This window comes from Hydra vulgaris, chromosome 11 (genome assembly GCF_038396675.1).
Source record: "Hydra vulgaris chromosome 11, alternate assembly HydraT2T_AEP".
NCBI lineage: Eukaryota > Metazoa > Cnidaria > Hydrozoa > Anthoathecata > Hydridae > Hydra > Hydra vulgaris.
The window spans coordinates 40,092,683-40,120,279 of record NC_088930.1 but is presented as its reverse complement, the minus strand read 5'-3'; the positions used below and the strand labels follow the sequence as shown (position 1 = coordinate 40,120,279).

General features: G+C 31.9%; 1 protein-coding gene across 1 annotated transcript; it reads left to right on the top strand.

Annotated features, from left to right (window-relative positions):
- The first annotated feature begins 1,464 nt into the window (after positions 1-1,464).
- Positions 1,465-9,115, top strand: LOC100206315 (acyl-CoA-binding domain-containing protein 5A). The gene is made up of 8 exons (XM_065811064.1): positions 1,465-1,685; positions 3,156-3,190; positions 4,295-4,817; positions 7,725-7,789; positions 7,901-8,288; positions 8,386-8,597; positions 8,676-8,779; positions 8,900-9,115. The coding sequence occupies exons 1-8, from the start codon at positions 1,598-1,600 to the stop codon at positions 8,919-8,921; spliced, it is 1,437 nt and encodes a 478-aa protein (XP_065667136.1). The 5' UTR covers positions 1,465-1,597; the 3' UTR covers positions 8,922-9,115.
- Positions 9,116-27,597: the final 18,482 nt, after the last annotated feature.

Sequence of the window (27,597 nt, the reverse complement as noted above, 5' to 3'; positions counted from 1 at the left end):
AGAGTGTTCAATAGCATTTCGCGGACCAAAAATATGGAACTATTTTAAAAAAAAAGAAGCTAAAAAAGATAATATGGTAAAATCATTAAACTCATTTAAGTTGCTAGCAAAAAAACACATTTTTAATTCGGAGGAATTACAAGAACTCCGTTAAGTTTTATCAAAATAGTTTTACTTTTTTATTCTTTGAAAAATTAATTGTACATATCTTTTGTAGTTATTTATGCAATCGTGTATATATTTTAAATCCTTGAGTATTTAAATTTGAAGTTTTTACATCTTACTTTTATCTGCAGTTTATTTGAACATTTTGACGACATTTTATTTTTTCAAGGAGCTCTATGAAAAGATTGTGGTGGTATTGTATCACCCATATCTTCTTTGAGTCCCGGTCTGTTTTTTAAATTGTCTTATTTGTTTATATATTTTATTACGTGATAATCTTATGTAACTTATTTTATTAAACAGCAAAATATATTCTAAACTAAAAAAAAAAGGTATAATGTTTCTTTCAAGACGGTGTCTGGTGAGGCAACTCTTGCGAGGCTGAAATAACCACGCTAACCGCCAAAGACGTAAACAAATCTCTCTACGGCTTTATCCAGGTTTATTATTAATGAAATTTATAAGCAGTTTTTATGTATTCATCATATTAAGTTACTTAATCTTGGCTTGATCAAAGGCTTGTATAGGGGAAAAGCACTGTAAAATTCGTCTTACTGGGATTGCCGCAGCAAAGCAGCGGGTAATAAAATTCCTATGGTTAGAATAGAATAGAAGAAAGTTGCGTTTATCATAGATAACTTACCAGCACATCCGACGGTTGATTATTCAAAAATTAATTGAGCTTATTTTTTTAACCACCGAATATCAGATCTAAACTTCAATCGATTTCAGAATTTTAGAATTTATTTCAGAATTTCGGCAATTCAAAGACTGGTAGTAGCAATCAATAAAATAAAAGATGATATGGTTTTTTCAATTTTAGAGGCAATGAAAATGTTGACCTTGCATGGTAAAAAGTGAAAACCTCCACTATCGATAATTGTTTTGCGAAAGCAGGAACTTTGGAAGATCAGCAGAAATCGGCCATTTCGAACAAAGTCAAATACCCCTTTAAAGAGCTTCAAAACCAGATAGAAATGTTTGATAATCTTTTCGTTCTATTCAAATTAGCTGGAGATGCTATTTCTACAGATAAAAGCTTAATGAGCACAGTAATTTTAACAGATGAAAAGTTGATTGAAGCAGTAAATAGTGCAAGTAAAACTATAAGCTTTCGTAACTTTTGATAAAAATTTTTTTCGGAACGTTTTTATTAACCTTTTTTTTTTGCTAATGTTGTTACGATTTGTTATAAAGGGTGTTAGGGTTCGAAAACTCTCAAAAATTGCATGACGTAGTTTTCGGATGATCTGTGAGGAGGACGATATTTTGCGAAACAAAGGTTTTGCTAACCAAAGCGAAAATAAAACGGCGAGGTTAATATGATAATTAGCGATTTTAAATGTTGAGATGGCGCTCCATAACAAAAGTCATAACAATGGCAACCATGAGATAAAAATAAAACAGCTTAACTAATATCCATTTCGTTGATATGAAGGATATAATTGCTGAATCAGAAAATAAAATAGAATGCACCTTTAATTTGGCTGTTCAGCTTGTCAAGTCTCTTCCTCAAAAAGGTTAGTTATAATTTTGAATAATAATCTGTTTGAATAATAAATTGTGTGTGTGTGTGTGTGTGTGTGTGTGTGTGTGTGTGTCTGTGTGTGTGTGTGTGTGTGTGTGTGTGTGTGTGTGTGTGTGTGTGTGTGTGTATATATATATGTGTGTGTGTGTGTGTGTGTGTATATATATGTGTGTGTGTGTGTGTGTGTGTGTGTGTGTGTGTGTGTGTGTGTGTGTGTGTGTGTGTGTGTGTGTGTATGTGTGTGTGTGTGAAGTTTAAAAACTGTGTTAAAATCTGTTAATTACCGTATTTCTGTGTAATTAAATAATTCAGTAAATTGTAACAACTCCTACACATTTTCATGTAGTCAACAACCAAAGCAATAATACTTTTCAGAACAGCATCTTATCTGCATCTTGAATTCAAAATTAAGTATCTAAATAGTTTTAAGAATTAAATGTTTTACTCAAAGAAATAATTATAATTTTTTTTTAAATATTTTTTTGATTTTTACATCTAGCTAAAGTTTGCACAAGTAACCATTCCAGAAAATCTTTTTATCAACATATTTATATATTATTAACATAATTGTATAATAACAAAAAAATCTTCTGGAATGATTACTATTACAAATTTTAGCTAGATGCAAAAATAAAAAAATATGAAAAAAAAATTTAGAGCTTTGTAATAGAGCTTTAAAGTACCTTAAAAAAACAGGGGTTTTTCAACTTAATAAAATGGATCCAAATTTATTGCATTTTGTGTGCTGGAAAGCTGATGATTTTTTGACAAAACGTCTTGTACTTTATTAAAATTGGCTGTGTAATTGGACCTAAATAAAAGAAGAAATCATCAAAAAGCAATTGCAAAAATCAAAACAAACAATATGTAAATGAAAAAAACAAACATATTATACATGATTTCTACACAAAAATTCTAAGTACCAATTCTACAAGAAAACATAAATAAATACTTGGTATGAATAAATAGAGGAAAGGGTGTACTTGCTTTTTTCACAGGAAACCTTAAAAAAGTTTTTTTTTAAATAATAGCTGAGAACTAAGAAACTTTGTATAAATGTTGTAAAGGTTTCACATTCCATTAGATTCCTCATCCCTTTTTTAATCTATATGGAAAGTTTCAAATAGATATAATGTGTTTTAGTACTCAGGAATCCTTACCTTTAATAACTTCTTTTGAAAAAAGATTCCTATGGCAAGTATTTTTATTAATAGTAGTTTCAAGACATGAATATTTTATAAGTAAAGCCATATAATACTTAGTACTTTCTATGCATGGTTGGAAAAAGGTCGAGTCAAACTAATTGATGCAAAAACCCCAAGGTTCTTGTTTAGTTATAAAAAAATATAAAAGAGTAAAGTTCATAAAAATTACATGTTTTTTGTCAAGCTTCAAATATTTTTCATTGTGCTGTGGAATCTCTAACAATAGAATTACAAAAATATATAATTTTTTTATCTAGGTTCATTTCAGCCTTCTCATAGTGATGCTGCAAAGGTAATCATTTTTTTTATCTGTTTTTGGCTTTTTTTGTTGAGAAAAATCTTGATTAAGAAATTTATTTCATTAAGAAATTTATATCACACTAAATTTTGATTAAGAAATTTATGTCACATTTTAAATTTTTTTTTTTTTTATAAATTGTAAAAATTGATGGACCTTTGCTAAACTAAAGAATTTTACGTTATAAATTGTTAAATTCAGGTTTCAAAATCAAAATATGTCTTACCTTTATGAATGTGTAAGTTGACTTTAGGTTATATCTTTTAATAAAGTTTTTTGCTACTTTAAAAATAGTTTGACTTTTAACTCTCACTTAAGTTTTAAAACCATTATTTTAAATGCGGGAGTAGATTGAATAATAATGTTTTTTAAAAACCACAAAGGTAGCATCTTTAATGCTTAATCTTTTATATTTATTGATAAATAGAATTTTTTTAAATTACTTTGGTTCTACTTTTTTTTTATATTCATGCACAGTAAAGTGTACTTACATGCTGGTAGACATTGAACTGATATAGCCGTTAAAACTGTGAGATTTGCATACATTAACTAGGGGTTTTAGTAAGGAAAGGCACTCTTTGAATTTAAGGTCTTTATGTCATTATTCATAGTTTTATGACATTCAAGTTGCTGCAAATTTTGTTCACTTGACAGTTTTAAAATAAGCAATTAATGTGATAGTCTGGAGAAGCTTGGGTCTAAAATAAAAGTTCTACTTTTCATGTTTTAAGTTGAGCTAAGTTATGTTTTGTTTAGTTGTATATTAATGACTGATAAGTTGTGTCAATATCTAATCCAGCTTCTTTGACAAAAATTACAGGGTGCAAAACATTTCTTAATGATAACTTTTGATACTGTTGATAATTTTACAACTGGTGGCATTTTATTATAACTTCTTTTTCTATAGTTATATATCAGGTATTGGTATGTTAAAACATTCCTCCCCAATCAGTGTTTTAATAAAATTTTCATTTGGTATTTTTTTATTCTCTTTGCTGAATAAATTTGGTTATTGTTACTGTAATGGTCAAAAAGTTTATGAAGTATAAATTTATAAATATTATAAAATTTTTTTACTTGTTTATATTTTTTTTTCAGATTTACAGTTATTTTAAGCAAGCAAAGTTTGGTCCTTGCACTTCCCCTCGTCCCGGATTTTGGGAACCAGTAAATTATGCAAAATGGAATGCGTGGTCACAGCTTGGTAACTTACCGCGAGAAAAAGCAATGGAAGAGTATATAAATAAAATCAAGGAGGTTTCTACTCGTTTCATGGAAACAAAAGAATTTGAAGAACAAGCTGAACAATATTATGATCTTCTGATCCCATTCTGTCAAGCCACAAATATAACAATGACTCCAAAACTTATAAGTATTTTGAAAAAAGAAGAAAATAAAAAACTTGGAGATAAACTAAGCAATGGTTTAAATAGTTCTAGTTATGCTTTAATGACAAATGGAAATCATAATGGTGTTAAAGTACATGAAAATAGTTTCCATGAAAACACTCAATTACCTTATTCAGTCATTATTGATAATGATGTGAAAGATAATATTGTTGACAATCAAACCAAGGAGAATGTTGTTAAGGATGAGTTACGTGATAGTTGTGATGTAGAAGGTTTGATTATTGTTTTTTATTTTTTGACAAGAAAGTTACTAAATCCAATTCTCAGTTGAACTGTTTACATACATATATAATGTCTATACATAACTATATATAGTTTTATTTTTGATTTGTTAAAGAGTCAATATTGGCTTGAATTTAAAGTTTTAATTGAATTTTTTAGTTTTATTTTAACTCCAATCCATTTGTTTACTTCAATGATTTACTGATTTTGACTTTTTTTAAAAGTTGATTTATATAAAGGTTATTTTGACTGAACTTATATGTTCTATATAAAAATTATATGTTCTATAAAAAATCTAAAATTGCTCCACAGAGAAAAAAGAACATCTGTTTTGATCTATTAGTCTACAAATTTTATAGTTTTAATGGTCTGCAAGCTTTTTATGTATAATTTATATTATTTATAATATTTAGGTAATTCCATATCAAATGCTCTAGAAATTTTTAAAAATGTCACCCTATATCTCAGATTTTGCTGATTTTTACACAGTTGAGAGTACTTAGTAAAATAAGAATTCCTTAAAAATTTTAGCCTCTGGCTCCAAGAAGATCCTGAAATATGCCCATTTCACTCTTAACAGATGCTAGCTAGGCCCCTCTTGTATTGTACCTGTATTCATTAATTTAAATAAGTTTAGGTAATTTTTATATACCTGATTTTGATGCTCAAAAAACCCATGAGGCCTTGATGATATCAAAAAAAAATTATTACACCTCATTCTATATTCATTGACTTTCAAAAAATATAAAGATTTTGATCTGCAAGTATATGGATTTCTATATATGGATGATGGGGCATAGTCCCCACTTTTTTTGTAGTGGAGTCTTGTGATTTTTCACTACTTTCCAGACAAACTGGAACTCCAAAACTTTCCCCATTTGTGTAGTCCTACTGAACATGTGTTTGAATTATTTTTAGGGCATATTACTAGAGGGCTGGGGCACTGGGGGAGATGCCCCACTTTTCTCAACAAAAAAAATGTTTTTTTGCATTTTTAATAAAGATTACTTTGAAAATATTGTTTTCAAAAAGTTTTTTAGGTTTATATTTGTTTCATTCGATTTATTAACATTCTGTATTCAATAATCTTTCTTAAAATGTTTTAAGAAAGTATGTCTATAAGATTTTTGATTTGCAAGTATATGGGTAAAAAATGTTTCATTGTGTAATGTAAAACTTTTTGAATTGAAAAGAAAACAGACAGAACAACAACAATCTGTCAAAGAACAACATTTAAAGAATACAAATTGATGTTATCAGAAGCAATCAACAAATTAACAGCTCGTTCCTACATTGCAAAATGTCAAGCAAGATACCTAAAGCAACAAAAAGAAGAGTTGGTAAAAGACTATCTTAATTAAAAGATTGTTTAAGGTTATTTTGCAGAAAATGTAAAAAGTATGATGTTTAGACACAAATAGTTAATTATTTAAAAGAAAATCATCCTAATATTTTGAAGATTCTTTATTTTTCAGATGGTTGTGCTGCACAGTATAAAAACTTTCCATAAAGATGATTTTGACATTGATGCAGAGTGGACATTTTTTGCTACAATTCATGGAAAGTCACCATATGATGATGGTATTGGTGGCACTGTAAAACGATTAACTGCAATGACCATCTAGCCCATAAATGACCAGATATCGAATTAAAGGGAATATTTTTTTCAAGATTGATAAAAGAAAGACTGATAGAATTGCACGCCACTTTGAAAAAACGTTTTTAGCTAAGTATAACAATTCCTGGAACTAAAATCTATAGATACTGTTAGCCTTAAACGAACAAGTGAAGAGTTTAATATAACAGGCATGTTTTCTTTTTCTGGTATTCAAAGTATTCAACCTAATCAGCTAATTAAAATCTATTCATTGAAATTTGGTGAATTTATTCTGTGTAAATATGATACGTTTTATTGGATTGGTATGATAAATAATATTGAAAACATTGAGCTCATGGTCCTTTTCAAAAACTTTTCTGGCCATTTAGAACAGGTGAGTGTTGAGTTCCAATTACCAACATGATTTTTATCATTAATGCACCTGTAACAACAACTGGGCATACGTATACTTTGGCGCATTTAAGCAAATCTTAAAACAATCTTGAAGCTTTAAAAATTTTTTATTTTACTTGGTAAATAATTAAATAAAATGGAACAAGTACAAACCAAAATTTTTTTTGCACTTTTAACTGTATAAAAATCAGCAAAGTCTGAGATGTATGGTGCCATGACCTAGGTCATTTGACATGGAATTACCCATTTCATAGCTTGATCATTTTAATTCTAAAAAAAATATTTTTTTAAAGTGATTTTTAATAATACTTTTTACAAAATATAAAATATAACTCTTGTAAGACACCCTTAAACTTCTGATTTTATTAAGTGCTGATAAAAATTACTGATGAATATCTAAAAATATGTCAAAATCCTTTTTTTATTTTTTTTTTTGTTTGTTAAATATCTGAACTCAATGTCACCATATCAAAATATTGCTTTATTCCATACTCTATGTCACCATATCAAAATATTGCTTTATTCCATACTATATGTCACCATATCAAAATGCTGCTTTATTCTGTACTTTATGTTACTATATCAAAATAATACTGATCATAGTTTGTCAATTTAAACCATGCATCATAAAATTGGCTGGTTTCATGAAATTCGATTAATTGTAATTGTCTTGAATACTGTTTTGTATAAGCAGGTCTTAAGTGCCCAATTATAACTTTAGGTCTTCAATCCTCGATGAAATTGAATAGGTCAAATTGGATAAAATCTACTTTCCATAATAAATTTCTTCAAATACAGAACATAAAAAATGTAGAATATACAAACGCTAAGTATATAAAAATCTTAACCAAAATTAAAATTTACGTTTAGTTCTTTATTTATTCAGACATTATCAAAGAAATTGTAGAGAGTGATGATGAAATATATTGTGACTCATTAGATCCTGACCAAGTAAGCGTTCATTGTTTTAACAAGTTTTTAAACTGAAATTGGATATTAAGTGAGAAATAAATTTAAATTGAGCTATTGATATTTTTTCAGTTAAGTTGTTTTTTTTTTCAGCTTCTTGCTGTTTGTTCTAAGAAAGAAATTACCGATGATTTTACTGATCTTACTAAAATTTCAGTGTTAGAACATAAAGAAAATGAGATTATCTTAAGAGATAAAAGCACAAGTACACGAAATGACGTTTCAAATCAAACTTTTAGCAGAAAAAAGTCTAGTGATTTTGAATGTATAAACAATGAAAGTTCTTGTCATTCTTTGAATAACACCAAAGTGAAAAATGATAAAAATCAAAACTGTGAAAATTATAATAGCAGATATAGACATGTAAAATCACATTCACGCACACACAGAGGAAACTCCAAGCCAAACTGTTCAACCTATTCAAATAATACAAATGGTGCAGTTAATTATATTTCAACTCATCAAAGTCCAATTGTAACAGGTTTTTATTTATCTTTACAATTTTTGTTTATTTTACTTTTTGATTTTGTTTTTTCTAAAAAAAAAAAATCAGAACTGTCAAGAGTTAAAACTTACAGGTCAAATTTCATTGCAAAGATCATTAACAGTTAGAGATAGATCAAGTTCTGATCACAGTGATTCCAGTAGTAGCGAGAGTTCTTTTACTTCTTGCAGCAGTGATGATAGTTTGGGCTTGAAAATCGTTCAAGCTTTGGAAAGAATGGAAACAAACTTGCTTAATGTTGTTAACAGATTGGATTCGATTGAGCGTTCACTAAAAGCTATCCAGGTATATATTATTTTATAATTTTGTATCATAGTTTTCAAATTAAAACGTTAGAATCATATTAACTTGTATGTTTGAAAGGATTCCAGTTTATTCTGGCAAAAATATATTCCATCCAAGTTTATGGTTGTATGGATGCTCTGGCCTGTTTTAGTAAATCTATTTTTTGTATGGCTTCGGAAAAGGTATATTTTATTTAAATTTTTTAAAAATATTTTTGAAATCGATGTATAGGTGGATAACTCTGTCAAGCCATTTTTTAAATAAAATCTTTTTTTGTTTTACTTGAGTCTTTTTTTTTTCAGGAAATTACAAAATCCTCGATGAGAAAACAAAATGAAAATAAAATAAAAAAGTTAAACTTAAACTGACAAAAGACGCATTATTTGAAGCAATTCACAACTGGAAATAATGACATTTAAAATATTGAAGTTAATCCCCCCATTAATTTATTCAGAAATTATGATTTTTTTAAATTTTGTAAGTTAACATTTTTATTAATTCCAAATGTTGTATTTGTATTTAAGTTTCTAATCGATTGTGTTAAAACAAGGGTGTCGAAAAAAAGCCAGTCAAGCAGCAACTAGTGAATAAGCGGCAGCAATTGTTGCTTTTTTGAACAGCCGTGTATTTTTTTTTTACTTTTAATTTTACAAAAGTATTAACCCTTTAACCATGCCGTATTATTACGCAAACTTAAAATGTCCATGCCGTAGTATTACGGTTTTAAGGATTTCCTCATATTTCCTTCGTGCTATACATCTAATTGTCACAAAGTTTATTACTACATAATTACAAAGCTTTTGTTTCAATAATGCACTTTTACACGTGTTCACTTCAATTTTAAATACGGCAGATAAGGAAGTTCTTTCAGTGCAACAATCATCAAAAAAGCAAATATTTACTCACAAATACACATCAAGTAGCTAAAGCCAGTTATGTGTATAGTTTGAATTGCACATTCTAATACCTCGTGCAATATCTGTCCGCTTGCTCTATGTTATCTTTCTAACTCGACTTCTTCTGACTTTCACTATAACTTACTTCGTTCTTCCTAAATTCACTTACTCTTGGTCAGCGATGCTGGTGATGATGCTCATTAGTGAGCTGAACTTGTCTTTGCTGGCCTGGGTATGTGGCCTCTATATGGAACTTAGAGGCCATATGGAGGAGGATAAACCACAATACCCAAATATTTATTCACAAAGAGATCGAAAATTTCATATTTGATGAATGATTAATGAAAAGATATATTTGATGAGTGGTTAATGAAATTAATGGAAGAATAATGCCCAGAGAAGGTGTGTGGTATGTTATAAACACAAAGTTAGAAAAGATTCAAGAAATGAGTGTAGAATGTAATGTACGACTTTGTGCAGCTCCATGCTCTGCCAAATATCAAACAAGTGAATATTAGTGAATATATTTTAAAAATATCGTGTTTAAATAGTATGATTAAATATTCTTAAACTTGAATAATAACATTTTGTAGTGTTTAATAGAGTTGAAAATAGTAAAAGACTTTTTTTAATTTATTGATAAAAAACCCGATGTTTTTCAAAAATACGGGGCATTTAGAGACTTCTTCAAAAAAAAACCTGGACTAATACCGACCGTAATTTAAAAAAACACGGAACTTTTTTTATGGTCACAAATGTGAAATACTGTTTTTTGAATTGTAACATTGCTGATAGCCGATATCCTACTGGATTGTGTCCAAGTTGGTATACTTGATGATTTTTAACTATAAAAATATATATAAAAAGTATATGTGTCATAAACGTAAAACCATTCACATAACTGGAATACTTGATAACAATACATTATCTAATAATTTGATTGAAAATTTCGCATTAGAGTTGCATTTGCATAAGCTACCGTAAAATGTAGTGACTTTGGCCCAAATTTTAACCGTGTAAAGCTTAAAAAACCTGTTCAACTCAAAGAAATACGATTTAATAATTGAATCAAACCACATTTTGCACGGTACTAGTATATCTTTTTCTATTTAAGTTGAAAAAACAGATGTTGTTAACCTCAGGCAGAAAATTAACTTTGACATTGACAGGTCAAAGATGACTTTTCCACCTAAAAAACGAAAAGGGTAAATTGTTATTTTTACATCTGTTGTAAAAAAATATAAAATTATAAAAAATTTTATAATTTTATATTTCTAAAAACTTACGTGTGTTGCAGAACATGTGTGAAGTATGTGAAATTGATTTCTCAAAGTTTTGAAGACAGTCGTGCGAAAACGCAGCAAATATTTCTGGTTGCTACAAAGGCATGCAGCCTTTGTAGCAACCAGTGTAGTGGGATGTCTTGAAATCTCATGTACAAGATAAGGTTTTTAAAACCCATTTTAGATACTGAATGGGAAGCACACTTAGCTGCAACTAGTGCTATTCCGGAATCTTTCTCAGAAATAGTTGATGCACTGGAGAGCATTGCTAATGATCAGTCACAAAAAGGTCACACTGTGCGAGTGGCAACAAGTTCAGCTAATAAAATGATGGAATTGGAGTTTGTGTTGATGCTAGTAATTTGGCAGTACATACTGCAACATTTTTATAAAACAAGTACTGCATTGCAACACGAAGAATTTAATTTGGCAGTGGGCGGAAATCTCTATTAGAGTTTGGCAGTTTATCTGACCGACATGAGGGACCGCTTTGATAAATATGTGAAGGATGCCAAAGAAATACTACCAGATGTTGTTTAAAGGCAATCGAAGAATTGTATAAGGTAAAGAAGAAAGCAAGCTGATGATGGTTTAGCAGTTGATGCTTTTGAAGATATAAATGCCAGGGATATATTTAGAGTGTTTACATTCTACAGCATAATTGACAAACTGACGACTGAAATGGTAAAAAGAAGTAAAGTTTACAAAGATGTGTCAGCACAGTTTTCAGTCATCAATAACCTATAGTTAAGCGAAGAAAAGTATTTTAAAGGCTGTCATACTTTAATCAGTTTTTACCAGGAAAATCTCACCTTGCACATTGTTGGAGTACTGCAGCAGTTTCATAAGTACCTCAGCTCAAAGTTTTAGGGGAACAAAAGTGATTTCACTTATGCTGAACTGTATGATGTCATTATTCAAGATAAACTTTTTAGTGTTTTTCAAAACCTGGATATTGCACTTCGCATTTTCCTTACCAGCAAGCTAACAAATGTTTCTGCTAAGCGATCCTTTTCACAGCCTAAGAGACTCAAATACCCATTTAGAACAACAATGAAGCAGGAGAGATTAGACTCTTTGTCTCTACTCTGCATCGAGCAGATATGCTTAATTCAGTTTACTTTGACAATGTAATCAAAGATTTTACACTTTTCAAAGTCTAGAAAACGAAATATCTGATTTATAAAAATTATAACAGTTACTAGTAGTGTAGTAGTTTTGCAACTATTTACATCAAACTCATATATGTTGTTTACCAATTACATTATCATAGTTACATGATGTGTGACAGTGTGATGTATAGATTATAGCATGTGTATGTAATATTAAAATAAATAATAACATTGCAGAGCGATTTGCACCTAAATGCTATTGGTTGGTCATGTTATTTATTACCCCATTAAGGGGTATTACACCTCTAAGGGGTAATATTACCCCATTAAGGGGTAATATTACTCCATTAAGGGGTAAACAGATTCTATCTGTTGACCAGCCTCGCACCCCTTCTTCATCTATTAGGCTGGCGCAGATATATTTTTAATACATTGTTTCCAGTTTAGGATGTTGAATGCTGGATCTTCTTGACTCAATGCATGGGTTTTGCTTGTGTCTCTTTTTTTATGACTAGGCAACTCATTATATTATCTCCTAATGAGGGTACAGCTCTAAAACTCAGTTTTATGGTTCTGAGGCCGGCTGGTAGTCAGGTTTCCCGATCTCTGTGGTAGCTCTCAGTGAGGCTGATTCCATCAACAGCTGAAAAATATCAAAGTATTAACAGTGCCATGTTGCGCATGGATGGTGTCCCTGTTTGTACTTTTGGTGTGAATTGCGGGGGCCACATTTGGAGCCCTTTGATACGGCTTAGGGTTTATTAGTAGTAATGAGGCAATTGCTTGGACTATTAAACAGTGTTCTGAGTACTATCTATGCTTTGAGTCAAGTTCTTCAATCTAATTTTAAAATGAATAAAGTACCAAAAACTATAAAATACAAAAAACCATCATCATCACCAAGTTCTCTAAACCTATCATTCACTAATATTCGTGGTCTTCGAAGTAACTTTTCTTCTGTTGAGTCTTATCTCTTTCAAAGTTCACTAGACCTACTTGCTCTTTGTGAGACTAATTTGAGTTCGGCTGTCTCATCTTGTGATCTTAGTGTTGATGGTTATCTTCCTATAATTCGTAAAGACTCCAATAGTCACATGCATGGCCTCGGCATTTACATTCGTAAGAACTCAACCATTTGTCGTGAAACTAGGTTTGAATCCACAGACTATTCTTTTATGTGCTTTCGTTTAGCTCCACTTCACTATATTGCCTTTCTCTTTGTTCTATATTGCTCTCCTTCATCTCAAGACTGCAAACTTTTTGACGTTATTTCTGATCATATTGACCAAGCCCTCTCTCTTTATCCATCAGCTAATATAGTTGTTGTCGGTGACTTTAATGCTCACCACTCTGAATGGCTTGGCTCTATTGTCAGTGATTCTGCAGGCATTAAAGCCCACAACTTTTGCCTTTCTCAATCCCTAACTAAAATAGTCAACTTTCCAACTCGCTTTCCAGACAACCTGAATCATTTACCTTCTCTACTCGACTTATGTCTTGTTTCTGATCCTAGTCAGTGCTCAGTTTCTCCACATTCACCCTTAGGTGCTTCTGATCACAGTTTGATCTCTCTAAAACTAATATCTCTTTCTTCTTCATCACCTGAATCCCCCTATTATCGTACCTCTTACAACTACAGTAAAGCTGACTGGGATTCTTTCCGTGATTTTTTTCGTGATGGCCCTTGGGTAGAAATCTTTCGTCTTCCTGTCGACAATTGTGCTTCTTACATAACTTCATGGATTCAGGCTGGCATGGAATCTTTTATTCCCTCTCGGCGATTCCAGGTCAAGCCTCACTCTTCTCCATGGTTTTCCTCACACTGTGCTGCTGCGATTGCCAATCGAAACCGTTACTTCCATATTTATCAGCAAAACAATTCTTCAGAAAACAGACGTCTGTTTATTACTGCTAGAAACAATTGTAAAAAGGTTTTGTCTAACGCCAAAACCCGCTATTCTCAGGTCATGAAATCTCGTATCTCATCTCAAAAATTAGGCTCTCGTGACTTCTGGAAAATCTTTAATAATATCAATAATAAGGGCAAATCTATAATTCCACCTCTCTTGTATGGTTCAGGCTTTGTCACCTCACCTAAAGACAAAGCCGAATTGTTTGCTAAAAACATTTCATCAATATCATCTCTTGATTCCACTAGTTGCGTTCTACCTGATATTGCCAACAAACAGGTTGATCCATTGCTTGACATTCATATCACTCCAGCATCTGTATCTAAAGTGATTTCCTGCCTAGACTCTTCTACAGCTTGTGGCCCGGGTAACATACCTGTTATTGTCTTACAGAAGTGTTCTCCGGAGCTGTCGTCTATACTATCAAAACTATTCAATAAGTGCTTATCAGAGTCTTGCTTTCCAGCCTGCTGGAAAGCGGCATCTGTTATCCCTATCTTCAAAAATTCTGGAGAGCGATCTGATTTGTCTAACTACCGTCCCATAAGTCTACTTCCTATCATAAGCAAGGTTTTTGAATCTTTTATTAACAAACACTTAATTTCTCATCTTGAATCTAATAACTTACTTTCTGACCATCAATATGGATTTTGATCTTCTTGTTCTACAGCTGATTTGCTAACAGTAATAACTGACAGGTTTTATCGTGCATTAGATAAAGGTGGAGAGGTTAAGGCCATCGCTCTTGACATTTCAAAAGCTTTTGATAAAGTTTGGCATGCTGGTCTTCTCCATAAGCTTTCTTCTTATGGTGTATCCGGCAACATCTTTAAGATCATTGAATCCTTCCTTTCCAATCGTAGCATAAAAGTTGTCCTCGATGGACAACACTCTTCTTCTTATTCTGTAACTTCAGGGGTTCCTCAAGGTTCTATTCTTAGCCCTATACTCTTTTTAATTTACATTAACAATCTTCCAGATATTCTCACATCTAAGGTGGCATTGTTTGCTGATGATACTACCATTTATTCTTGTCGTGATAAGAAACCAACACCCTCTGATTGCTTGGAGGGGGCATTTGAGCTTGAAAAGGATCTCACTTCTGCTACAGCATGGGGCTCACAGTGGCTAGTGAACTTTAATTCAGATAAAACTCAATTTTTTTCAGCCAATCGTTATCGCAATAATTTAGATCTTCCTATATTTATGAATCCTAGATGTATTCGATGAGTCACCTACTCTTCATCTTCTCGGACTAACTCTTACTTCCAATTTTTCTTTGAAACCATATATCAAATCAGTTGCAAAATTGGCATCTGCTAAGGTTGCATCTCTTTATCGAGCTCGTCACTTTCTTACTTCGGATTCTATTCTCTATCTCTATAAATCTCAAATCCGGCCTTGTATGGAATATTGTTGCCATATCTGGGGCGGATCTTCTAATGATGCCCTTTCTCTTTTAGACAAGGTGCAAAAACGTTTTGTAAACATAGTTGGACCTGCTCTTGCAGCCAACCTCCAACCATTATCACATCGTCGTAATGTTGCTTCTCTTTCTCTTTTCTACAAATACTATAATGGGCACTGCTCTAAAGAGCTAGCGTCTCTTGTGTCATCTGCTATATTTCATTCTCGTATTACTCGTCATTCAATTAGGTGTCATCCTTTATCTGTGACTGTTCCTAAGTGCTACAAAAACTCTTATTCGTCTAGTTTTTTTCCTCGAACATCAGCTCTTTGGAATTCGCTTCCTTCATCTTGCTTGCCTGGTTCATATAATTTGCAATCTTTTAAGTCATCCGTCAATCGTTATCTTCATCTTTTCTCTTACAGTAACTTCCCACTTGCAGCCTTGTTGGAAGCGAAGATTTAAAAAAAAAAAATGTTCGGGCACCATGCTCAATTAAGTGCATAGAGCCCATGAATATGTTAATCCAGCCCTGCATAAATGCAATCCAACAACGCTCAGGTAGAAAATTTATTTATAACTTTGAATACTTGGCTGTGAAAGGTTGTATAACATGTTCTATAGAAAACAAGTTTTATGTAATTTTTTTTTTAGAAATAACATTCAGTTGCATCAGGATATCAAGGTATTAGTAACCTTTAAAACTATAACCTTTTCAACAATATAAAATTGTCAAAAACCTTTTTCCATTAGACTTCATAGTTTTGGAACTTATTTAGATGTCAAGGAAAATGGCATCTTACGTTGTTAAAGAAAAGTTATGTAGTTAGTGTGATGACACCATTTCGTTGAAGACAGAAGGTAGTAAACTAAATTTATCTATTGCATCTGGGAATAAAATCAAACAATTTTACTCACTAAATTCTTTTTTGATTCAGAATTCTCTTAAGTAATCATTAAATAATAAAACTTGCTAATATGATAAGGTAAAATCAAAATACTAATACACATTTAATTCTGCGCAATGAAATAATGCAATTTTTGTTGCAAAATTTATTATTTAAAAAAATTAATAACTACAGAGTTATTTAAAAAAGATGAAACGCTGTAGAACCTTGAGTGAAAGACTGTGTCTCTGATTTGGATAGCTATTATCTCCCACTATATACCACAGAAAGTATTTTATTTCAATTTAAAAACAATCATAAAACTTTGGAATATAAGAACATTACAGTTGCTTAATGCAATGATGTAACTCTTTTTGTTAAACTATTCCTGGATCTTAAATGACTAGATTCTGAAAAACAGTTGTTTAAAATTGCTGTTGACGGGGAAGTGGTTTTATTAAATTTTGCATAAAATAGTTAATATCAATAAAATGTATGAAAGTTACGGAAAAGTTGCGTAGATTATCTTAAAACAAAACCCGCAACAGCGGGTTTTGTTTTGCATATGCAAAACTTGCATATGTTCATATAAAGATGTTCTATTAAAAAATGTCAAAGGTTTGTCAGTAAATGCTAAGTTTTATTTTATTTTAAGTCCAACGGGTTCAAATCTGGTGAGTTTGATGGCCATTCTCAATCGTCAGTGATATTTTAACATTAAAATAATATTTGAAAAACTAAATCTTTAAAAAGTTGAGCACATTGGGGTATGCGAAATAAAACTTAGTCAAATTCTGACAGGGATATCTCCAAGTAGCAGTTCAACTCATCCCTGTTATGTATGCGAGTGGGATAGAAGAGAAACCTGGGCAAATGCTCCATACAGAACATTTAGGAGTTATCAAGAAAACTATAAAAAATTCAAAGAATCTGGTTTAAAGTCTGGACAAAATTTTTAGATTTTTATAAATCCTGTTTAAGTACATGGAAACCCCTCTGAATTCTGAACCCAAAGTTGTAGACAACTTTTTTTGATGTTTGAGCTAAGCAACTTTAAAACATAAAGAAAACCCCATATTTAAGTATGTTCATGCTCTAAAGTTAAGTAATAAGTATGTTCGTGAGGGGATTGTAAACTTTATAAAGTTTACAATCCCCTCAATTTGAGGGGGGGGGGGGTGTAAACTTTATATGGTCATAAAAGCCGAACAAGAAGAGATTATTGAATCAAATTTCAAATTCGTTTATGAATATAAATTAAATTTATGATTGAAAAAAAAAGTTAAAATTTGACTCGTTGCCCTCTTATTTGGGACTTGGGTGGCTAACGTTTTGGGGTTTTTGTTGTTCCCAGTTTCCAATCACCGCAATTTTTTGCATAGCATCCTTATTCCTCATGTACATGAACATACTTAAATATGGAGTTTTTTTCATCCTTCAAAGTTGCTTAGCTCAAACATCAAAAAAAGTTGTCTCCGGCGTTGATTTACCGGAACTTCATATAACAAAGGGAACAGCCAACCATGTAATTGATAGCATGGAGCAGATTTGGTCAGAAATCAATATGAATAAGATTTATGAACAGTTGAAAATTATTAAGACTGGTCAGTATGGTGTAAATTTTAATGGAAATTCTTCTCGAAAAATTCTAAAAAAGTGTATAGTGTTTAATGATACCCAGTGGGCACAGTACGTTTTTAAAACGTTCTTTGGACGTTTTTGTTAGGTTTGAACCTTATAAAAACGTCTAAAAATCGTTTTAAAAACGTTCCGTGCCCACTGAGTAAGCTGCCAATTAAACTAAAGTCTTTTGGAGAACGCTTAATGTTGTTAAATTTAGTTGTTGATTCTTTCTTTATATTCCGACTTTATAAAAGCTTTCAAGTTAATATTGAAAATTTAAAGGCCTGCTATAAAAAGTCGATTTTGGCTTGACTTTAACACTAAAGTTTCATATCCTGTTCAAAGAATCTGGTTTCAATTATGTATCTGAATTCTGTAAAACAAAAAAATGGGCCTTGTAGTTTATTCAGACAAATTAACATGGATTTTATGGATTTTAATTATGAAACTAAGCAGTGTTTTCACAAAAGAAGCTTGAAAATTCACACATAAACATGTGTTTTTAGCTCATAAACATGTGTTTTTAGCTCATAAACATGTGTTTATACCACACGATATTTTGAAATTACCTGAAGTTATTTAAACAACTGTTAAGAAGAAGATACCTACAAAACTCATTTCTTAATTTCAATTTTTGCTAAGTTTAACGATTCTTCTAGAGCCAACTTGAGCTAGGTTAAGGCATACAGGTAAATATATTTTGGTTCTATAATAAATATTTCTTTTTTAAATCAATTAATTATTTTTAAATTTTATTTTAAAAAAACTCTTGATTTTTGTCTCTTAGATTCTATTTTAAAAAACTCTTGATTTTTGTAAAATAGGTGGCCACATTTTTCCTTCACTCACCCTTCCTCAATTGTAGCAGCTGTGGCTTCAGAACAATATAGCAGAGTTTTGGCTTTAGAACTGGAGGTCTGTGGGTTGAAGCCAGCTCTAGCCATATATACAACATTGGTAAAAAAGGAAGTAAATTCCTTGGTTAAATACCATCCCATTGTGTTCTGTGATTGGTAGAACTTCTTGAATCGTTAGAACATCTAGAAGCACTTAAATAACTAAAAAAAATTGCATACACGGTTCTTAACACACATTTATACTACTACCTGTATACCAGTGCAAAACTGCTTCTTCAACTCAGATAAGTATAACAACAAATATATCTTAGGTTGTCCAGTGATTTGCAAATTTAAAGCTACAAAAAGTTGCGCTTAAATGAAACTTTGATTTAAATCTGCTACCACTAAACATTGTCCGATTAAACCAAAATTACATACATATATATATATATATATATATATATATATATATATATATATATATATATATATATATATATGTATATATATATATAGATAATGGTCAGGTCATGTATATTATATACATAATGGTCTGGTCAGGTCAGATTATCCTGCTACTGGTAACATGTAACCCAGTACAACCTGCTTCATGTCCTGCTGCAATGTTGGATAGACTTTTATAGGCAAAGGCTAGGAGAAACCAACTCCAACTTAAAATACCCCCTGCCGTGGGGCTCTTGGTTAAGTAAAGGCTAGAGAAGGTATTTCCTTAAAAATACTCATCTTGGGTAAATGTTTAACGCATCCGGCTACTGTCTTGTAGAAGGCCCCTTAGACAAAGACTTAAGGGGTAAACAGATTCTATCTGTTGACCAGCCTCACACCGCTTCTTCGTCTATTAGGCTAGGGCAGATGTATTTTTAATATATTGTTTTCAGTTTAGAATGTTGAATGCTGGACCTTCTTGACTCAATGCATGGGTTTTGCTTGTGTCTCTATATTTATGACTAGGCACTCATTCTATTATCTCCTAATGAGGGTACAACTCTAAAACTTTATTTTTTCAGTTTTATGGTTCTAAGGCCGGCTGATAGTCAGGTATCCCGAACTCTGTGGTAGCTATCAGAAAGGCTGATTCTGTCAACAGCTGAAAAATATCAAAGTATTAACAGTGCAATGTTGGGCATGGATAGTGTCCCTGTTTGTACACGAACAAGGACACTATACATGCGGAATATTATGTTTCGACTGAGGGTTTATTAAATAATAATAAGGCAATTGCTTGAACTATTGGGTAGTGTACTGAGTACAACTTATGACTTGAGCCAAGTTCTTTAACAAATTTAAAATTGAATAAAGTACCAAAAACTACACAAAACTATACAAAAACTAAACAAAAAACCATTTCCATCACCAAGTTCTCTAAACCTATCATTCACAAATATTAGGGGTCTTCAAAGTAATTTCTTTTGTTGAGTCTTATCTCTTGCAAAGTTCACCAGACCAACTTGCTCTTTGTGAGACTAATTTGAGTTCAGCTGTCTTATCTTGTGATCTTAGTGTTGATGGTTATATTTCTTTAATTAGTAAAGACTCCAATAGTCACATGCTTGGCCTGGGCATTTACATTTGTAAGAATTCACACATTTGTCGTGAAACTAGGTTTGAATCCACAGACTATTATTTCATGTGCTTTTGTTTAGCACCACTTCACACTATTGCCTTTCTCTTTGTTCTATATCGCTCTCCTTTATCTCAAGACTACACTCTTTTTGATGTTATTTCTGATCAAATTGACCAAGACTTCTCTTTTTATCCATCTGCCAATATCGTTGTTATTGGTGATTTTAATGCTCATCACACTGAATGGCTTAGCTCTAGTATCAGTGACTCTGCAAGCGTTAAGGCCCACAACTTTTGCCTTTCTCAATCTCTAACTCAAATAGTCAACTTTCCAACTCGCTTTCCAGACAACCTGAATCATTTACCTTTACTACTTGACTTATATCTTGTTTCTGATATTCTCTTGTTCCTAGTCAGTGCTCAGTTTCTCCACATTCAACCTGCTTGAATGTGAAGAAACTGATCACGTTTTGATCTCTCTTTAAAACTACTATCTCATTCTTCTTCATCATCAGAATTCCCCTATCATTGTACCTCTTTTAACTACTTTAAATCTGACTGGGACTCTTTCCGTGGCTTTCTTTGTGATGGCCTTTAGATGGAAATCTTTCGTCTTCCGACTTAAAAATGTGCTTCTTAAATAACTTCGTGGATTCAGACTGGCATTGAATCTTTTATTTCCTCTCGACGGTTCCAGATCAGGCCTCACTTTTCTTCATGGTTTTCCACTTTCTGATCATCAATATGGATTTCGATTAACCGTTAACTTTATCGTGGATTAAATAGAGACGGAGAGGTTAAGGCTATTGGTCTTGACATTTCAAAAGCTTTTGATAAAGTTTGGCATGCTGGTCTTCTCCATAAGCTTTCTTCTTACGGTGTATCTGTTAACATCTTTAAGATTATTGAATGCTTCTTTTCCAATTGTAGTATAAAAGTTGTTCTCGATGGAAAGTACTCTTCTTTATATCTTGTAACTTAAGGGGTTACTCAAAGTTCAATCCTTGGCCCTATACTATTTTTAATTTGCATTAACAATTTTCCAGATATTCTCACATCTAAGGTGGCATTGTTTCTTGATGATGCAACCATTTATTCTTGTCATGATAAGAAGCCAAAACTCTCTGATTGCTTGGAGGGGGAATTTGAAAAGGATTTTGGTTCTGCTACAGTATGGGGCTCACAGTGGCTGATGAACTATAATTCAGATAAAACCCAATTTTTTTCAGCCAATCGTTTTCGGAATAATTTAGATCTTCCTATATTTATGAATGGTAATATACTCGATGTGTCATTTACCCTTTATCTTCAAGGATTAACTCTTACTTCTGATCTTTCTTGGAAACCATATATTTAATCCGTTGCAAAATTAGCATCTGCTTAAGATGCATCTCTTTATCGTGCTCAAAACTTTCTTACTTCGTATTCTATTCTTTATCTCAATAAATCTCAAATTCGTTCTTGTATGGAATACTGTTGCCGTATCTGGGGCGGATCTTCCAATGATGCCTTTTCTCTTTTAGACAAGGTTCAAAAACGCATTGTAAACGCATTGTTGGAACTGCTCTTGCAGCCAACCTCCAACCATTATCACATCTTCGTAATGTTGCTTCTTTTTCTTTTCTACAAAGACTTTAACGGACACTGCTCTAAAGATCAAGCATCTTTTGTGGCATCTACTGATATTTATTCTCGTGTTACTTGTCATTCAATTAAGTCCCGTCCTTTTTCTGTGACTGTTCCTAAGTGCTCTACAGACTTCATCTTTTTCTTCCAGTAACTTTCAACTCTACAGGGTGCGTAAAAAATTCGGGGCCATTTCGCAAGACACAGTATTTCATTTACAAAACACAGTATATTTCATTTGCAAAACAGGTTATGAATGTATGTACACAGGTTATGAATGTATGTACAAAGTTCTTCAGACATAGTTATTTACATGTTCTCAAAATGTCCTCCGTCTACCTGGATGCACTTTTTTAACCTTTTAGGAATATCATCCACAGCTTTAGCAATTGTTTCCATTGGGATTTCTGTCCAGGATTTAATCAGGTCTTTTTTTAACTTTTTAATTGATTGATGGGGTTTCATGCAAGCTTTGGTCTCTAGAATACTCTAAAGCAAGTAGTCCAACGGGTTCAAATCTGGTGAGTTTGATGGCCATTCTCAATCAGTCTCTGTGAGCTGATGTCAACTTTGATAAAATTGGGGAAGTTCTCTTCCAGCCAAGTTTGAGTCTATATAGCTTTGTGAGAGGCTGCATTGTCCTGTTGAAACGTCCATTCTTCATCTCCAAAATGCTGCTGGGTCCAAGGCAAAAGTTTTTCTTCAAGCATTGCATGATATTCAGCACCACAAACTTTGACTCAATCTGAAACAAAGAAGAGAGGAGTTTAACCATTGTGGGTGATTCCTGACCAGACCATCACTTGCTGTGGCTTCTGTTGATGGGAAATGATAGTTTTTCAGGGGCCCTGAAAACTGTATAAGTTGCGTAAAAAGTTCGTCTACCTTGTTTAAAACGTTATAGAAAAATGGCCTTGAACTTTTTACGCAACCTGAAAAACAACTTTTAACAATATAAAAAGTGTTGGTACACTTAAATTTTTGTTAGTTTTTTCTTCACAGCTGCAAAGAATATTTATAGTGGCGTGATGTACAACCTGTCAGACATCAGCATCAAATTTATTTGGACAGTATTTATCAGCTTCAGGAGGCTTCATACATATAATTTTTTTAAATTTTGTTTTTGATGTCCCACGCAGACGTCCCAGGCAGACCTAAAGTTCTTATCACAGAGCACCGAGAAAAAGCAAATAACTAGGAAGTTCATACTTCTTTCCATACCAATGGCGCGAAATATGCCCATAGCTTCTTTTGAACCTTAGATCTCTTGCTTCTAAAGCAAGCGCTGTAACCGCTGCGCCATGCTGCTTAAACAATGATGATCAGTTCTTTCTACTTTCCAACCCAATAAATGCATAGAAAATTGGTAAATGTTTTAATTTTAATGGTTTAAGACTGTTAGGTGTTTCTTGCACTGCAATGTAACGGAAATGGTTGCTAGTCCAAAATGCAATTCACAGCTGATTACTTAACATTTTTTGACAAACGGATGTTGCCATGAAAAGATCTGTATATACTTTACGTATTGCAATATTCTTGTAACCAACCTTTGCAGCATGATATGCATGTAAAATTAGGCAAGTGTCTGCTTTTTCGTTAGAACACGCTTTTAGATTTTTAGACAAAGAATGGATGGGGACTGACTTTCATACCCAAAAAGTGTTTCCAAAGTTTTTTAAAGTGCTTACCACTAACTTGGCAACCAATGTATAATTTGAAAAATAAATCATTTTTGCTTTAAGTTAATTTAAAGCGTTTGCTTTTATTAGATAAGATTGCAATTGCTTATTTCTAAATGTGGATAAGTTGCTACGTTTCAGGGGCGCATACACACTTACAATCTTGATGACAAAACGATCTTGAACAAATTCTTTCTACTGAGTTTAAAACAACTATGGCACCATTTTTGTTAAACTACCAAAGTAGATCAAAGTAGATCATCCAGCAAACTACAACACAAATCGCATGCCTGATAGTATAAGAAAAATGATTCGCAGAAAAAGAAACCCTCATGCACATATCGACAATGTTTTACATAGGATGCAGATAAAAAAGCTTCAGCGGTGTCAAATGTTGCAATTCTAGCTGTAATAACAGCTTCAACCCAGCCTCTTTGCGAGAAATACTAAGCGCTTTAAGATAAGGCGTTTCTATGTGTAGACCACCCATCAATACAAACGAGTTTTTCTTGCCCGTACAGAACAGACCAGTCCCATTAAACAATTTTATTTAACGAATGATTAAATATTATTACAAGGATCTGTTTAGGATTAATATGATAGATACACTTTTTTATTACATTCATAGAGTTTCGGATCATCGCAACACTATTGAAAGAATTTTTTAAAATAGTGGCAACAAAACTATTGGCAAATTTATATTTGGATTACTAATGTTATTGGCATGCCATGCAGATCAAAAATTATTCACACACTTCATTGCCTAGTTCAGTTAACAGTGCAAGTATACAATCGTATGATATGAGGAACTCACCTGCAAAACGCCTTGCAAAAAGTCGCAAAAATAAAATCTTGGAGTTAATTCTATTTCCACATTTTACATACCGAAATCTATCATATATACAAATATTGGACCAATTGAAACTTTTTTGTTCTGAAATTAGGTGATGAAAATATCAATTTCTGTCGATGCGCAACTATGAGTTGTTAATATTGTCGTTTTCTCAAAATTAATTTCCTCATTCGCTCAAATTAAGATTAAATAGCTATTTTAAATAGTATTTGCATGCACAAGCAAACTAGGATACAGGGTAATGGAAGTTTTTGTGATTGAGTTTGTCTATCCCAATCAACAAAAGAGTTATATTTCTCATATCACTTGTACCTCCCGCAATTAAAAGTATGGCTGGCTTATAGTGAGTGTATCTGGAGTGTTATTTGGCTTGGTTTGTATTTCAATGTTTTGACCGTCAAGTAACAAGTGGGAGGAATTTTTTTGATTCTGAACTTTCCTGACTGGCTGAAATTCACCTGTAAAAGATTTACGGGTGTCAAATATGGCTTGCTGAATAATTTGTGTTGGAACAATGTCATTAAAAACAAGAAGTTGTTTAAAGTTGTTATTAAAAGTATCTCTAAAATTCTGTTGCGTATGCATGTTAGGAAAATGGGACCTAAAAATTTTTTTTTTCCATGTGTTATACTTACACTAAGTAACTTATCTTCAGTTTATTCAATCAAGCTACTCACACTAAGTAACTTATCTTCAGTTTATTCAATCAAGCTATCAAAATATAGTCTAGCTAGATCAGCTAGTTTGAAGATGGGTAAAATATTCATGCCTGACCTCTTTTCTTCAATGCAAACTAATAACTAAGAAAAACATGTACACGAATGTTACACAGTCGGATTCTTCATCTGCTTGGTAGGTTTCAACATGCATGCTTCTATAAAAAGCACATTTTTTGTTGTAAAAATCACTAAGTATGATACTTTGCCTCTTGAGCTATTAAGTTTTTGTTGCCTAACATGGTCAATAATGTATCACTCAAGGAAATGATGTATCACACAAGGAAATGACACACTAACGTACTTTAATACCCAGGTCCATTTTACTGACATTGTGGACAGAAGACGTGTTTAAGATGACTAAAACACGTAGTAGTACGTGTTAATACTTATTTTATATTTCTTAAACACGTCTTGCATCGGGAAAGCTCTTGCTCGTATATTATATCTCCTTGGTCAACGTGAAACTGAACGTGCCACCATATCTTAAATGATTTATTTACTTGTTTTCAACATGTAAATATAAGATAGATTGTCTGGATCGTCGACTCCGAAGAAGATCTAACTGAAGAAACGTCCACTAGAAGTGCCAACACTGAGCTATCGCTTGAAGAACAACTAAATTTAGCTATTACAACAAATTAAACAAAGTTAGCTATACAACAAAAGAAATTATGCCACACCAACGTTGCGATAATGATAACCAGAATCTTTATCAGACACTTAAAAAAGAATGCATCATATTCCAAACAACTGGAACAAGGTCACAAAATTTGGAAAATCTAAAAGATGCATTATCTACATGAAAAACAACTTCAACGCAAAACGAACGTAATTTCTCGACTGCTAATGATTACAAAAAAAAAAAAATGGATTATCAACACGTCATTGAATGCGTTATGTTTTCTAAAATATTACTTCAAAAACAATAAATAAAAATTATTACTTAAATGCTTATAATTTGTCTAATTGCTGTTTTTGTTTCACATTTTTGTATTAATGTTTTTCTCTTCTATAAATTAACTAATAAATAACAATTAAAAACTTGTTACACTTGTATGTTTTAGAGCATATCTTTTTTTCGTCATATTTTTATACCATTTTATTCTTATATTAATTGACGTTTATGTTTGTTACTCTGCTGTTTTTTAATCCAATGTTTGTCCATATACATTTTATGAACATAAATTATATTAAAATTTAAAAAAAATTACGATTTTGACATTTCTCAAAGTTTCTCGAGAATTCTCGAGAAGATCGTGTACTAGCGACGACCGAACATGTTCCGAAGAACTTTTTTTAAACATTATTTTGGAAGAAGATAATGATTCAGATTCTGATTATAAAGACAATGGTTATCTTAAGAGATTGAATCGCAGCAACATGTTTAATGATATCATAGAGAAAACTGCTCACGAAATCAGCAACAGAACATTTCGAGATGATCATCAAGTCTGTATTAAATAATTCACATAAACTGATTAAATTTTTTCAATTGTCAAGCGTTCCGAGCTCCATATTGCAAAACCATGTTTTCCATCAAGAAAGTAAAAAGCTGATGCTAAAACATGACATTAAAACTCGATGGAACTCTTTGGTTCCCATGATTAAAAGGTTGGTAATATTGAAACCAGGCATTTAAAAAGCAGTTTTGGACATTAGAACAAATAGTTTTTATGAGGAAGTCAATTTTGAACTTTTAGAAGATATTTTAAAAGTATAAAAACTTATTAAATTGGCTATTAAGGAGCTAAGTAAGGGTAATTCAACTATTTTGACCAGTGAAAGTGTTCACATGTTTTTGTTCAAAAATCTTTCTGAACAAACGTCTAACATAAAAGTAGTGATGCTAGATTCTCTCAAAAAGCGGTACTATGAGCGACGCAACAAAGATTTAGTGTAACTAATGAGATATTTTCAAAACCCTTATTCAAATACGTCACAAATTAATGGTAGCCTCAAATATTCATCAAAGACAGCAATTATTCAATATGAAAATTAGTATAGTAAAACACAAATTTACCAAAGTATTGGATGGTGTAAATGTCAAACCATCTGGTGAAGAAGCTGGTAAAGAAGCCAATAAAAACCTTAAGACTCAGTTACAACAATTCCTAACAAAGACAATTTCTTTCCAACCCAAGATTGTTCTGGTCCATTTTCAGAGATATTAAGGGAGTTTAAGCTGTTTGAAGCAAGTGAAGTTCGAGCATCGAATTTAAATAAGACTGATACTGCTCACAATACAACTCAGTTCTTGTCAAGATCCACCGATTAAATTTTTTTGGTTGCTGGTAACTTTTCAACTAAGCTTGGAAACCAAATAAGTTTTGATATATCAAATGCATTAATGTTTTTAAAATACTATTTTTTGGAACGTTTAATTATTGAGTTTATTACTGCTTGATAAAATATTTTTAATATTTTAGGTAATACATTTAATTTTTAGATGTTAAAAATTAAAATAATATAGAAAAAGAAAAATGTGAATATTTTCTTTTTCTATTTTAATTTCATACAGTTTTCTAAGGATTTGGCTAAATTTTTTAAAACTTTTTTATAAATACCGTGCAATACCGGTTTA

Bases quoted from the DNA above. Each gene is read 5' to 3' on its own strand.
- LOC100206315 (XM_065811064.1), top strand. From the start codon at position 1,598: ATGAAGGATATAATTGCTGAATCAGAAAATAAAATAGAATGCACCTTT. The intron at 1,686-3,155 runs GTTAGTTATAAT...TTTTTTATCTAG, and splicing joins CAAGTCTCTTCCTCAAAAAG to GTTCATTTCAGCCTTCTCAT. The intron at 8,780-8,899 runs GTATATTTTATT...TTTTTTTTTCAG, and splicing joins TTTGTATGGCTTCGGAAAAG to GAAATTACAAAATCCTCGAT.